This window comes from Frieseomelitta varia, unplaced genomic scaffold, assembly GCF_011392965.1.
Source record: "Frieseomelitta varia isolate USP_RPSP 00005682 unplaced genomic scaffold, Fvar_1.2 scaffold_1028, whole genome shotgun sequence".
Classification (NCBI taxonomy): domain Eukaryota; kingdom Metazoa; phylum Arthropoda; class Insecta; order Hymenoptera; family Apidae; genus Frieseomelitta; species Frieseomelitta varia.
Genome location: NW_025108671.1, coordinates 264186 through 276195, shown reverse-complemented (window position 1 = coordinate 276195; position 12010 = coordinate 264186). Strand labels below are relative to the sequence as shown.

At 27.3% G+C, this 12010-nt stretch overlaps 2 protein-coding genes and 1 long non-coding RNA gene across 15 annotated transcripts; 1 reads left to right on the top strand and 2 right to left on the bottom strand.

The window, feature by feature from the left end:
* Positions 1 to 675: 675 nt before the first annotated feature.
* Positions 676 to 1170, bottom strand: LOC122528057. Its single transcript, XR_006306479.1, has 2 exons — positions 1052 to 1170; positions 676 to 949 (listed from the first exon to the last, which is right to left on the bottom strand). It is a non-coding gene; the product is annotated as an uncharacterized LOC122528057 (long non-coding RNA).
* Positions 841 to 9843, top strand: LOC122527905 (AP-1 complex subunit gamma-1). 11 transcript variants are annotated; one of them, XM_043652510.1, is made up of 16 exons: positions 841 to 973; positions 2128 to 2237; positions 2575 to 2636; positions 2860 to 3043; positions 3140 to 3286; positions 3384 to 3699; positions 4155 to 4172; positions 4812 to 5222; positions 5293 to 5523; positions 5607 to 5828; positions 5942 to 6069; positions 6171 to 6417; positions 6501 to 6756; positions 6827 to 6987; positions 7059 to 7151; positions 7228 to 9843. In XM_043652510.1, exons 2-16 carry the CDS (start codon positions 2218 to 2220, stop codon positions 7327 to 7329), a joined length of 2598 nt encoding a protein of 865 aa, XP_043508445.1. In that variant the 5' UTR covers positions 841 to 973; positions 2128 to 2217; the 3' UTR covers positions 7330 to 9843. The 11 variants fall into 11 exon arrangements, with proteins under 11 accessions (XP_043508445.1, XP_043508423.1, XP_043508467.1 ...); XM_043652488.1 differs by having other exon boundaries at positions 2851 to 3043; XM_043652495.1 differs by lacking the exon at positions 841 to 973 and adding an exon at positions 1168 to 1313 and having other exon boundaries at positions 2851 to 3043.
* Positions 9844 to 9964: 121 nt separating this feature from the next.
* LOC122527987 (COP9 signalosome complex subunit 5) lies at positions 9965 to 11848 on the bottom strand. Of its 3 annotated transcripts, none has more exons than XM_043652638.1 (5): positions 11741 to 11848; positions 11219 to 11392; positions 10907 to 11141; positions 10585 to 10779; positions 9965 to 10512 (listed from the first exon to the last, which is right to left on the bottom strand). In XM_043652638.1, exons 2-5 carry the CDS (start codon positions 11368 to 11370, stop codon positions 10063 to 10065), a joined length of 1032 nt encoding a protein of 343 aa, XP_043508573.1. In that variant the 5' UTR covers positions 11371 to 11392; positions 11741 to 11848; the 3' UTR covers positions 9965 to 10062. The 3 variants fall into 3 exon arrangements, with proteins under 3 accessions (XP_043508573.1, XP_043508588.1, XP_043508580.1); XM_043652653.1 differs by lacking the exon at positions 11741 to 11848 and adding an exon at positions 11694 to 11711; XM_043652645.1 differs by lacking the exon at positions 11741 to 11848 and adding an exon at positions 11490 to 11703.
* Between the last annotated feature and the right edge of the window lie 162 nt (positions 11849 to 12010).

The following is a 12010-nucleotide window of genomic DNA, read 5'->3' as shown; positions in this document are numbered from 1 at the left end:
ATATATATATATATATATATATATATATATATATATATATATATATATATATATATATATATAAATTATATACAATTATATACTTTAAATTATTTAATAAATCTTTATAACAAGTACCTAGTATAAGTTACTACATTAGTATATAATTTTACATATTATTTTATAAAAATACTTAGAAAATTTATTTAATACAAATGAAATAAGAAACAATTATGGAACAATTTATTGTAATTTATTATTTATTATTTATTATTTATTTGTTGTAATATATAAAATATGTAAAAATTATACACACACACAAACAAACACACACACACACACACACACATATATATATATATATATATATATGTATATTACAGTTTCATTATTTTTAATGCAAATTGTGCAATGATGCTTAGTTTGTGTATTTAGATTTCACCATGAAGTTATAAACTGTTCTATGTTTAACAAGAAAGTAGGCATCACTGAAAGGTTCTATAATAATTTTCTTATGGAGGGAAAAAAAAAAAAGAGTGAAGAAACTGAAATATAAATTTTCAACTAAACAAAATAGTACAAATTTCGCGCTTTAGAGACGAACATTCATTATTATTCACTACGTTGAACAAAAGTGTAAATAAGAGAGCTGTAATTAACACTGCAAAGGAAAATGGAACGGGAAGTTGGAAATTTGGGAAAAAATGATCTGTTATATCTGTTCGCTGACGCTTCGATCAGGCAGCATATGCATTACAGGAAATGGTCGTGGCAGTATTAACTAAATTATACACGGTATTATCAGGGAACAACGTCAGTTGAAAATGGGTAGCCATTTTGATTCTCGGTGCGCGAATACCACGGACCATCGTCGAAGAGTACTCGTCGTGCGATAGGGTGGACAACCGTGGACGTCCAACTATGTCCATGATTTTTTTCCCAGTTGATTAACCTCTCCCCCTCTTCCCTCCTGCGAGTCAAATTGTCACGTACGGTATGTATTGTTAACGATATAAATAAAATTAGAGAAGAAATATTCGGAATGCAATCGTGTATATATAAACCGATATACAGGCGGATATGCCAGGTGCGGAATAGAGACTGCAAAAATGAGTGAGGGCGCACAACTCGCGCCCTAGGAAGCGAGGCATTTTTTTCCTCGCTGTATTTGTCATACGACGTTGCGTTGTGTAAAAAGGTGGGCGATATACGACAACGATAGAAATTCGAACGGCGCCTCTCGGTCCTTCGTGCGTACGTCGTAAAACGTCCGTTTACATAATTGCCGGGATCTGCCTGAAGTTTCCTGAAAACCAGCCGTCGTCCTTGATTTGGTACTGTTTGACAGCTAGAAAACTAACCCTTTCGTTCGATGCCCTTCAGTGCGAATGATCTTTTATATAACCGGTTCACACGTTCACACGTTTTACAATATGCTGCCGAGTTGCACGAGCCGTGCGACCGCGACGCGTTTTTATAGCACGTGAATTTGTGGTCGAATGACATTCAAAAAGAACTAGGTAATATCCATTGCATGCATTGCACTCTTCTGATCTCAACTGCTTAGATTTTGCCAGCGGGGCCGATTATTTTGCATTCATATGTACTTTTTTCTGCAACGCGTCTAAAAACTAGGATACTTGAGTTTATGTTCTCTATTCGACAAATAGACCGATGTATTGCATTTGTTTTTCAGCTTGAACTGAGATCAGATTATAAATAACACCTGTATATCAGTAGTTGTAAATATAAACAATTGTTTCTATTTGTAAGTTCATATGTGACAGACAAAGATAATTACAACATACAATTACAATACAAATTACAATTAGAGAATTGCAATATACATAGAGTTACCTTTGTTCTTTGTATTGTCTAATATATAAATACAATTTTAATTTGTTCTTATGTTACATTGTATTGTTACATTGTATTTTTCATTTTATATTAATCCAATAATTATCTTATATATCTCTATAATATATTATCCAATAATTCTTTCCAATTCGAAAATTTAAAGATTTATAAAGGCAGAAGTAGAGAACATCAACTTATTTTTATTTATTTTATACTTGTAGTTGTTTAAAGTCTTTATATCAAATAACATTTTATAGTTATCTATAATATTATATGACCTTTTCTCAATAGGAAGAAAACAGCGTGCGTACCGTATTCATCTATACTTCATTTATTATTGCTGAAGTTTGTCACATATATTTGAGAACATCATTGAGAATCATGAATGCTTCAGAACACGGGTAATATATATTCTTTAACATTAAATTAATATTAATTTTATATAATGAAGAGATAACAAGATGATAACATAAATTACCACTAATCTTTTGTATTTTTTCTGATACTACATTAATTTCAATAAAGTCATCTTTCTTAAATTTTAATTAAAGGAACAGTTTGTTATTACAATGATAGAAAGTATATTATTTCAATAGTAATTTATAATATTGCTTCAAAATAGTTTATTTGAAACAAGTAAAGAATAATTAAAATCGTATTACGGGTATCATTGCACAACAAACAAAGTGGTATGTAAATGGTTTGTGTGTGTAAATAGCATGGGTGTGTACATTGCAGGTTTAACCCAGCCTTTAATATGGCCTCCATAAAACAAGCGTTTAATGAGGCAGTAGAAAGAGGTAAGTGTAGTATCATTTATAAAATAAACAAAAGCTTACAATTGTTATAAAGTTTCTATAGAATTAAATATCATTGCTTGCATTTCCTATAAATTTTAATTTAATGCAATCATTATTCATAACTTGAGCATTTAATTTAATACAATCATTATTCATAGCTTGAGCACTCAATTCTACTAACATTAAACTTGATAACGTGTGTATAATTTAAAAGTCTCAACAGTTAGAATGCCTGCACCAACTCGATTGAGGGATCTCATCAGACAAATAAGAGCTGCTAGAACTGCGGCAGAAGAAAGGACAGTTGTTAATAAAGAATGTGCTTATATCCGTTCAACATTCAGAGAAGAAGATAGTGTATGGAGATGTCGTAACATTGCAAAACTTTTATATATTCATATGCTTGGGTTTGTATTAAATTTTCCTTTTATATTCAATAATATAAGATTGATAATTCGATATTCTTGCTTTTATCAGAAGTAAGATTTTAAGTAATTTTGTAGGTACCCAGCTCATTTTGGTCAACTAGAATGTTTAAAACTTATTGCATCCCCAAGGTTTACAGACAAACGAATTGGTTATTTAGGCGCAATGTTACTACTTGATGAACGACAGGATGTTCATCTTTTAATTACGAATTGTTTAAAAAAGTAATATTTGCATAAAATAATTTTAATATTTTTTTAAAGCATGCATGAGTATTTTGTAATGAAGTATTTTAAAATTTTAAATTTAATTCTTTTACAGTGATTTAAATAGCTCCACACAATTTGTTATTGGTTTGGCATTATGTACTTTGGGTGCAATCGCATCACCAGAAATGGCAAGAGATCTGGCATCTGAAGTTGAGAGGCTAATGAAATCAGCAAATGCATATATTCGGAAAAAAGCAGCACTTTGTGCATTTAGAATTATTAGACGTGTACCAGAATTGATGGAAATGTTTCTACCTGCTACTCGTAGTTTAATTACAGAGAAGAATCATGGTGTATTAATCACAGGTGTTACACTTATTACAGAAATGTGTGAAAACAGTGTTGATACATTGAATCATTTTAAAAAGGTAAGTTTTTCATGTTTTAATATGAGATAGAAATATTACACAGAAACTAGTTAAATATTTAGTTGTTTGTAACTAGTAAAGAACATTCTATATACATATATATATATATATTTTTTTTATACAGTTTACTTTTTTTACTGTTGTTATTTCTAGTTTACTAGTCTAATAGCTGCAAATTAGATTGTAGTAGCATTAACAGTTAAGCATTGAATTCATAGTCTTAGTAAAAATTTTTTCATTTTAACCAAATTGAATTTACAAAAAAGAAAAAGTTTATAAAAAGAAAGGTAGTCTAATTGAGACAGAAGATATATCTGGTGTTAAAAACACAAAGAAATATAAAATATTTTATTAAAAAAGTTTTAAATGATTAATAGTCTTACATAAGTGCTATTTTTTAATAAAATTTTGCTCATAGTGATATTCATAATATAAGTATGGTTTTATCTTCCTAGGAATGCGGCCATCGAGAGGTAAAAAGCATATGAGCATTCTTTATATTTTTGCATGTTATGCTTATTATGAATATTCTTATCTTTTATTTTATATATGTGTTTTCGTTTTATTTTATGCAAATATTTAATTATGTATATTAACTGCTTTTTCAATATGAAATTAATGTGAAATACTTCATATATGAAATATCAAAACATGTGCATGTATTTTAAAATTATAGTATATATATGAAGCACTTACAATATAATAAATAAAAATTTTAATATTACACTTCTCTGTTGCACGCGCGCGCGTGTGTAAAAAATGTATTTTATATATGTATACAATATATAATAATAAAGCATAGTTTATTAAATATCTTCTTAGTTATATTATGAACATCAAAATGTAGCTGTTTGTGCACAAATAATGTAATTTAATTGATTTTACTTTTTGATGGCAGCTTATATCTGTTTCTTAAATATACAATGTACATCTTTATTTTTGTATCTAGTATTAAATATTGCTTTTTGATAATTTCACTTTAAGAGATTTTACTGTGAAAATATGCAATATCATACTATTATAATTTGTTTTCAGATTTCTTGATTAAACTTTGTTCACATAAAATTATGCTAATAATATATTATTCAATAAAGATAAAATTATTATTTCAGATTGTGCCAAATCTTGTGAGGATTTTAAAAAATTTGATACTAGCAGGATATTCTCCAGAACATGATGTATCTGGAGTATCTGATCCATTCCTTCAAGTAAAAATATTACGTCTCCTCCGAATTTTGGGACGTAATGATATCGATGCATCCGAAGCGATGAACGATATACTTGCACAAGTTGCAACTAATACAGAAACTAGTAAAAATGTTGGAAACACGATATTATATGAAACTGTATTATCTATTATGGATATAAAATCTGAAAGTGGACTAAGAGTATTAGCAGTGAATATATTAGGTCGATTTTTATTAAATAATGATAAGAATATTCGATATGTTGCTTTGAATACATTGTTAAAAACAGTTTATGTAGATACAAGTGCAGTACAAAGACATCGTTCTACAATTTTGGTAATGTTACATTATTTATATTAGTGTAACAACTAAATATTTCTTATATTTTTTTCGTTTTTTTTCTTAGGAGTGTCTAAAAGATCCAGATGTATCAATTAGAAGACGAGCTATGGAGCTTAGTTTTGCACTTGTAAATTCGAACAATATTAGAAATATGATGAAGGAGTTATTACTTTTCTTGGAACGTGCTGACCCAGAATTTAAAGCTCAATGTAGTAGTAATATAGTAATGTCTGCTGAAAGATTTGCACCAAATAAGCGCTGGCATCTTGAAACGTTATTCAAAGTTCTTGTTGCTGTATGAAATTTATTATATCAGTATTATTGTTCTCTTTAGTTATACTTTAAATCTTTAATATTATTATTTTCTTTGTTTTCTAGGCTGGTAATTACGTTCGAGATGACGTAGTAGCATGTACCATTCAGTTAATTTCAGAAACGCAGTCACAGCAAAGTTATGCTGTCAGCGCCTTATGGAGAGCATTAGAAAAAGATACATCTGATAAACAACCATTGGCTCAAGTAGCAACTTGGTGCATTGGTGAATATGGTGATTTATTATTATATGGGCCACCATCAGAAGATATAGATACTCCAGTTGATGTATGTTTATTTGTATGCTTTATATATACATGTTATATATTCTTCAATTTTTATGTGACAATTAAGTTGATTAAAAAATATTAAATAAAATTAATTTTTTATACCATTATTAGTTAACGGAAGATGAAGTTATTGACGTCTATCAAAGGTTACTCTGGAATCCACAAAACACTGTTGTCACGAAACAATATACTTTATTGTCTCTCACAAAACTTAGCACAAGATTTCAGAAGGGAAATGAGTAAGCTAAAAGATTTAATTATCATTACTACTTGTCACATTATTTTTATATTCATTTTTCTTAAATGGTACTTATATAATTCTTTCTTGTATGTATTTCAGAAAAATTCGTCAAATAATTGATACATTTGGAAGTAATTTACATATAGAATTGCAACAACGAGGTATTGAATTTTCACAGTTGTTCAGAAAATATGATCATTTACGACCTGCATTACTTGAAAGAATGCCTCCTATGGAAACTGCAAGACCACAAGCTAATGGAATTATTGGTATGGTAAATGGTGAACCAGAATCAGAAGAAGACAAATCTTCAGTTTTAGAAGCAAGTACTCCACCATCTGATTCAGTAAGTTTTTTTGTTAAATATTTTATAAAAAAAAATACATTTAATTTTTTAACAAAGTTTGATGTTTTTTTATACTTTTATAGAGTGCACTTCTAGATTTGCTTGGTACCACTGACTTAGGAATAACACCTTCAGCATCGAATAAAAATTCATCTGCGAATTCAACAACTGTAGTAAACAATAATGATCTCTTGGACCTACTTGGTAGTTTGGATTTAAATGCACCTACATCTACGTCTACACTGCCACAGGCACAAACGCCATCACAAATATTTAGTCCTACCAATGCAACAAACTTCTTAGTAGATGGTTTACTTAATTCATCATCAGTTCAAAATGGTTTGTACAATTTAATAAAGTATTTATTTCTTATTAATAATACAATACAAATTTTATTTTATAACTCTAGATACACTTTCTATGATTGTATTGGACAAAGCAGGACTTAAAATAACCTTCAGATTGGAAAGACCACCAGACATTGCTGATTTATTAATTATCAATATGTCAGCTCAGAATTCTGGAAATGCTATACTGACTGATTTTCTGTTCCAAGCAGCAGTTCCTAAGGTAGTAATTATTTTTGTATTTACGTTTATGGATTTGCGTTAACAGATTATTCTTTATATTTTATTATTCAGACATTCCAACTACAAATGTTGTCACCATCAAGCACAGTCATTCCTCCTTCTGGACAAGTTTCTCAAGTATTGAAAGTTACAAATATCAACAAAGTAAGTTTATGTAATTTTCTATTTAAAAATTTTTATAAATGTATTTTGTTTTGTTATTAATCATTCATATATATAGGTACCTCTAAGAATGAGATTACGTATATCTTATACTGGACCAACAGGACCAGTTTTGGAACAAACAGAAGTAAATAATTTTCCTCCCCTAACATTACAGTGACAAGATATATTAAGGAAGACAATTGTACATATGCCTATCTAAATAAGTAATTGAGTCTTAAATAGACTGAAACCCAATTTCATCTTTTCATCGGCTAAAATGAAAATATATTTGTAAAATGACACGTTCGATAAAAAATGTTTATTCATTAATTTGATAATTTGTCAAAAATAATCATTGAATCTGATAAGATTTAAATTTAGGATCAATTACGTTTTTTTCTTTAATAAATATCAAGGTTTTCATCTGCTCACAAGACATATTTTATACTTGGAGAATAGCTAAATACGTAATTTCTTATAAGTATAATTTTTGTAAATACATTTGTGCACAATTTTTTTTTAAATTTTGACTTTATACTGTTTCACTTTATGTAACAAAGTATCTTCCAAATCTTTAAAATTTATGTAATAAACAATTATTTTTACTATCGTTAAAACAAGTTTTGTTAATAAATTGTTTAATTGCATTATAAAATAATTATTGAAATTTTATAATCCATTTAAATTGGCACTTGTTGAGCAGATGGTATGATATTCATTTTAAAGTCTTTCAAAAATAGTAAAATTTATTATTGTAACGAATTTATCAAATATTGAAAAAAGGAAAGAAAGGAATGTAAAATTTCTCTTGTATTATGCTGCATGTATTGTGAGATGTGTAAATATTTTCTCTAATTAAATAATAGACAAATAGAATAATATTACATGCAACACTGTTATTTTATCTGTCGAATTTACAATCTTATAGTTTCTGATTTAGCATATAATTTCTCGTATAGAATAATTAAAACAAAAAAAGTATATGAAAAAAAATATGTATGAATTATTGAAATCACTTGATAACGCTGGTGAAAAGTGTTTGTCATAAAAAAATGTTGCTGCCTGATCATCAACGACAAGCACATAAATCTTGCTGTAATAATTGATCTTTTCTACTATATTTGTAAGTAATAAATGACACGATTGCCTTGTAAATAATTGAATAATTGAAATGACGTAGAAATAATTAAATTCTTATTACGAGGAATGTAAAATGGGGTTCTTTATTACATATATGATTCTTTATTATATTTATGATGCAATTATCATGTCAATAATTAATAAAACAAAATTGCTTCTTTCATAAAAACTTTTTTTAGGTGAGAAAGGGATTACACATAAATACATATACATGTAGCGTGTACGTTGCTATACCCCATATTTGCGTCTGCTATGGGTGATGTTTATACTGTTTTGAATGTATTTGGAGTATGTGACATCATTGGAGGGCTGAATTCTGGTTGTCAAATTATCTTACATATACGTGTTCATTTACTAAATCATTTAAAATTATTAACAAATTTTTCCCATTTCATAACAAAATTAAATTCATATACAAGTTTAAAATTTAAAAAAAAATATATTCTTTTGGTCTTTTTTAAATATATTACATTTTTATTTATTTGAAAATTCAATATTAAGAATATTAGAATTATATTTTCTGAAGATGATAAAAATGATTACAGCAATTTTGTATTGTTAAAAAATATTTTTAGTTAGATAATATTTATTTAAACAATCAAGCACAAAAATTTAATTCCAAATACCTAACAAAAAAAATTATAACGTATTATTAATAATTTTTGCTTAGTAACATATAACTTAAAAGAAAAACATATATTGCGTTTTGTGAAATCACAAAAAATATAGTGGAAATAATGACATAAAGAAGTATTTTTACATTCCTTTTTATTGTAAGATTTAGTTAAATATGTAGAAAAATATAAAATTCAATTCAAAGAAGTTAAAAATTTCAATTCTTAATCTCTTAATTTAATGAATTTGTGTGAATTGAACGAATTTGAAACAAAAATTCATCTTTTTATACATGTTATTTCTTTCTATGTGAAGTAAATACTTGATGAATATGCGTCTAAATAATGCGAAGCAGAACACGATATAATTGCGTAAAATAATATTAAAAAGCAATAGTAAATCTTACTTAACAAGTATTCACCTTTTTCAAGATTTTATGTAAATGAAATTATGCAATTGTACTTAATTGTATTTAATTTATCTTATGCTAATGGAATTGTATAAGTATGTCAAGTTTTAAGCGCAATTAATTTTAATATTGTAAAATGTCTAGTACTTTGAATGAAGTTAACAAATGTTCTTTTACTATTTTTTTTTTCTAAATTTCTTTTAAAGTATAATTATCATAACATATTAGTAAAAAATGTATAACTGTATGCATTTTAGCTCCGTCCCTTATATGTTGTGCGCTATGAATGCGATGTATAATTCTAGAACAGGTGGGTGTGTTTCTGAGTGGCCTTGTCCTAAAGTCTGTGACACAGTGTCAGCCCTTCAATGGGTGTACCCTGCCTACTTGTTCTCAATATTAGTTTTATAAATATAAATATATATATATATAAATCAACAGTGAGGATATTGAATAATGATAAAGATGCTGTATATATACTTTCTAGAAACTCAAGGTGTGAAAATAAAATGTATTTTTATTCCACTACTTTTTAAAGAATATTGTATTAATAGTTACATAATTATTTCAATTATTTTTAAATTATAGTTCTTGTTTTCATGCTATGTGTATATTAAGATATAGTAAAAATATAAAGATAAACTTTTTATTATATTTTAATCAAAAATGTTCCTTATTATTAATTACATTTTACATATATCATTTTTTTTATTATAATTATTACGTGTAATATGTAAATATGATTTATTATTGCTGAGACTCAATAGGGTTACATCCAACTTGATTGAATAATCTGTCTTTGATTATTTGTGCCATTAATCCGTGAATAATTTCAATAGTAGTCTTACAGCTATCTCTTGTTGCTTTCATTAACTTTTCTACAGTACTGCGATCATGAGGATCTGTTCCACCTAAAATAAATCCTCTTCCAAGTGCAACCTCTGATTGTTCAAGCTTATCTGACAAATCGAATATTTGTCCAGTAGTGTAATCAGCATTTGTTAGAAGACTAGACGAGCTTAATGTATTCACCCAGTATTTATTCCATAAAGAATCTAGTAATCTTCTATCTAATGATGATTTAAAATAAGAAACTTCTAAAGAATAATACTGTTTGCAATGAACACCAAAATCTTCAATCTTATTCAATGGTATTGTTTGATATTCGGATGGTTCTTCATTTGCTGGTTTATATCCCTTTTTGTACCAAATAATCTTTTTATTATTTATTTCTATTACATAATATAAATACTAGCAAATATGTATTACCTTTGGATAGGTTCTAAATGCACCCAAACAAACTTTGCCAGCAGATATTGTTCTGACAGGATCAATTACAATAGCAACAAATGGTTCTTGAAAATTTTGATTCAGCATTTGAGTAGATACGTCAATACCTGATAACCAGCATCCATAACCAGGATGACTATGATACCATCCAATAGCATTTTCTTGTCTTCCGACCTTAATAAAGAAGGCAATAAATATTTCACTATGAGCAATTGTTAAATATAAATATTGTTATTTAATAATATTTCATAGTTAAATAATAGTTGTAATAATTGAAATAATAATAATAATTAAAATGTACTTGTTTAGCTGCTTCTATATATGCTGTCATATATTCATATGCTTGTGCTTGTGCATTAACTCTTGTTTCTGTGCCTTCCACAGGCAATGCAAAAGAATCCATAACAATCATTGTATTCGCTGCAACTTTCCCAAGCAGAAGACCCATTACTTCTAAAGTTCCTCCAGAACGAGCATGCATAACCATTTTCAATAATGCTAATGCAGAAATCTTTATATCTTTAAAAAAATGAGGGCTGAAACATAACCGATACACTTGAAAATAAGAATCACATATTTTAGTATTGATATAAATATTTAAAAAATAATGTACTCTTTCTCCCATGGTTTTGCAGCTAATATATCTTGTTGTTCTTTGCGATCATATCTATAGATCTCATCAACAGTGCTAATTGTTTCAATATTATTTGACATTTCCCATGTCTTTTTAGCAATAGTGCTCTGATCAGAAGAAGTACTTGCCATGTTTGATTACAGATCTCAAGTTCTAAACCAAATAAAAACAGTTTCAACTAATTTTATCAATGTTGCATTTTAGCAATGTTATTTCTTAATATTATGATTTCAACATATAAATATATTATTATTTAAGGTAGATAAGATTTTTTTCAATTGCAATCAACGTGATTTGAATTACAAAAAATAAATAAATTATTCTACTGATTATATGTTAAGTTAGATATTGAACATTTTAGTAATCACTAAACATCAAATCACTAAACAAATTCATTCACATAATTCAAATTTTTGTATTTATTCTTTGAATATTTATTATAAACATATATTGCTTGAATTACTGTCCGATATAAAAATTAAAAACAATTAAGAATCATACTTTTGTCACTATACTAATGATAGACTACCACCATGTTTTTTAATGCATCTATCAATAAATTTTTAACGCCATCTATCAATAAATTTTCTGTTATTTTTTCGCGGCAAGTATTAATTGAATATTATAAATTATTTGCAATATCTAGTATCGTAATTTATACAATCTAATGCAATTTTTTTCTATTTTATTAACTGAAGATTTAACTGTCGTATCTTAACCTATTCTAATTTTTTTATCGCTGGTATTTACTTTCATGAAAAATACTTTATG

What these genes read in the sequence shown, in the direction of transcription:
- LOC122527987 (XM_043652638.1), bottom strand. Translation starts at nt 11,370, where the DNA reads ATGGCAAGTACTTCTTCTGATCAGAGCACTATTGCTAAAAAGACATGG. An exon ending in GCAAAACCATGGGAGAAAGA is followed by an intron (nt 11,142 to 11,218) that starts GTACATTATTTT and finishes GTTATGTTTCAG; the next exon opens with CCCTCATTTTTTTAAAGATA. An exon ending in CATTTAGAACCTATCCAAAG is followed by an intron (nt 10,513 to 10,584) that starts GTAATACATATT and finishes TGGTACAAAAAG; the next exon opens with GGATATAAACCAGCAAATGA.
- LOC122527905 (XM_043652488.1), top strand. Translation starts at nt 2,218, where the DNA reads ATGAATGCTTCAGAACACGG. An exon ending in TAATGAGGCAGTAGAAAGAG is followed by an intron (nt 2,637 to 2,850) that starts GTAAGTGTAGTA and finishes ATAATTTAAAAG; the next exon opens with TCTCAACAGTTAGAATGCCT. An exon ending in TTATATATTCATATGCTTGG is followed by an intron (nt 3,044 to 3,139) that starts GTTTGTATTAAA and finishes GTAATTTTGTAG; the next exon opens with GTACCCAGCTCATTTTGGTC.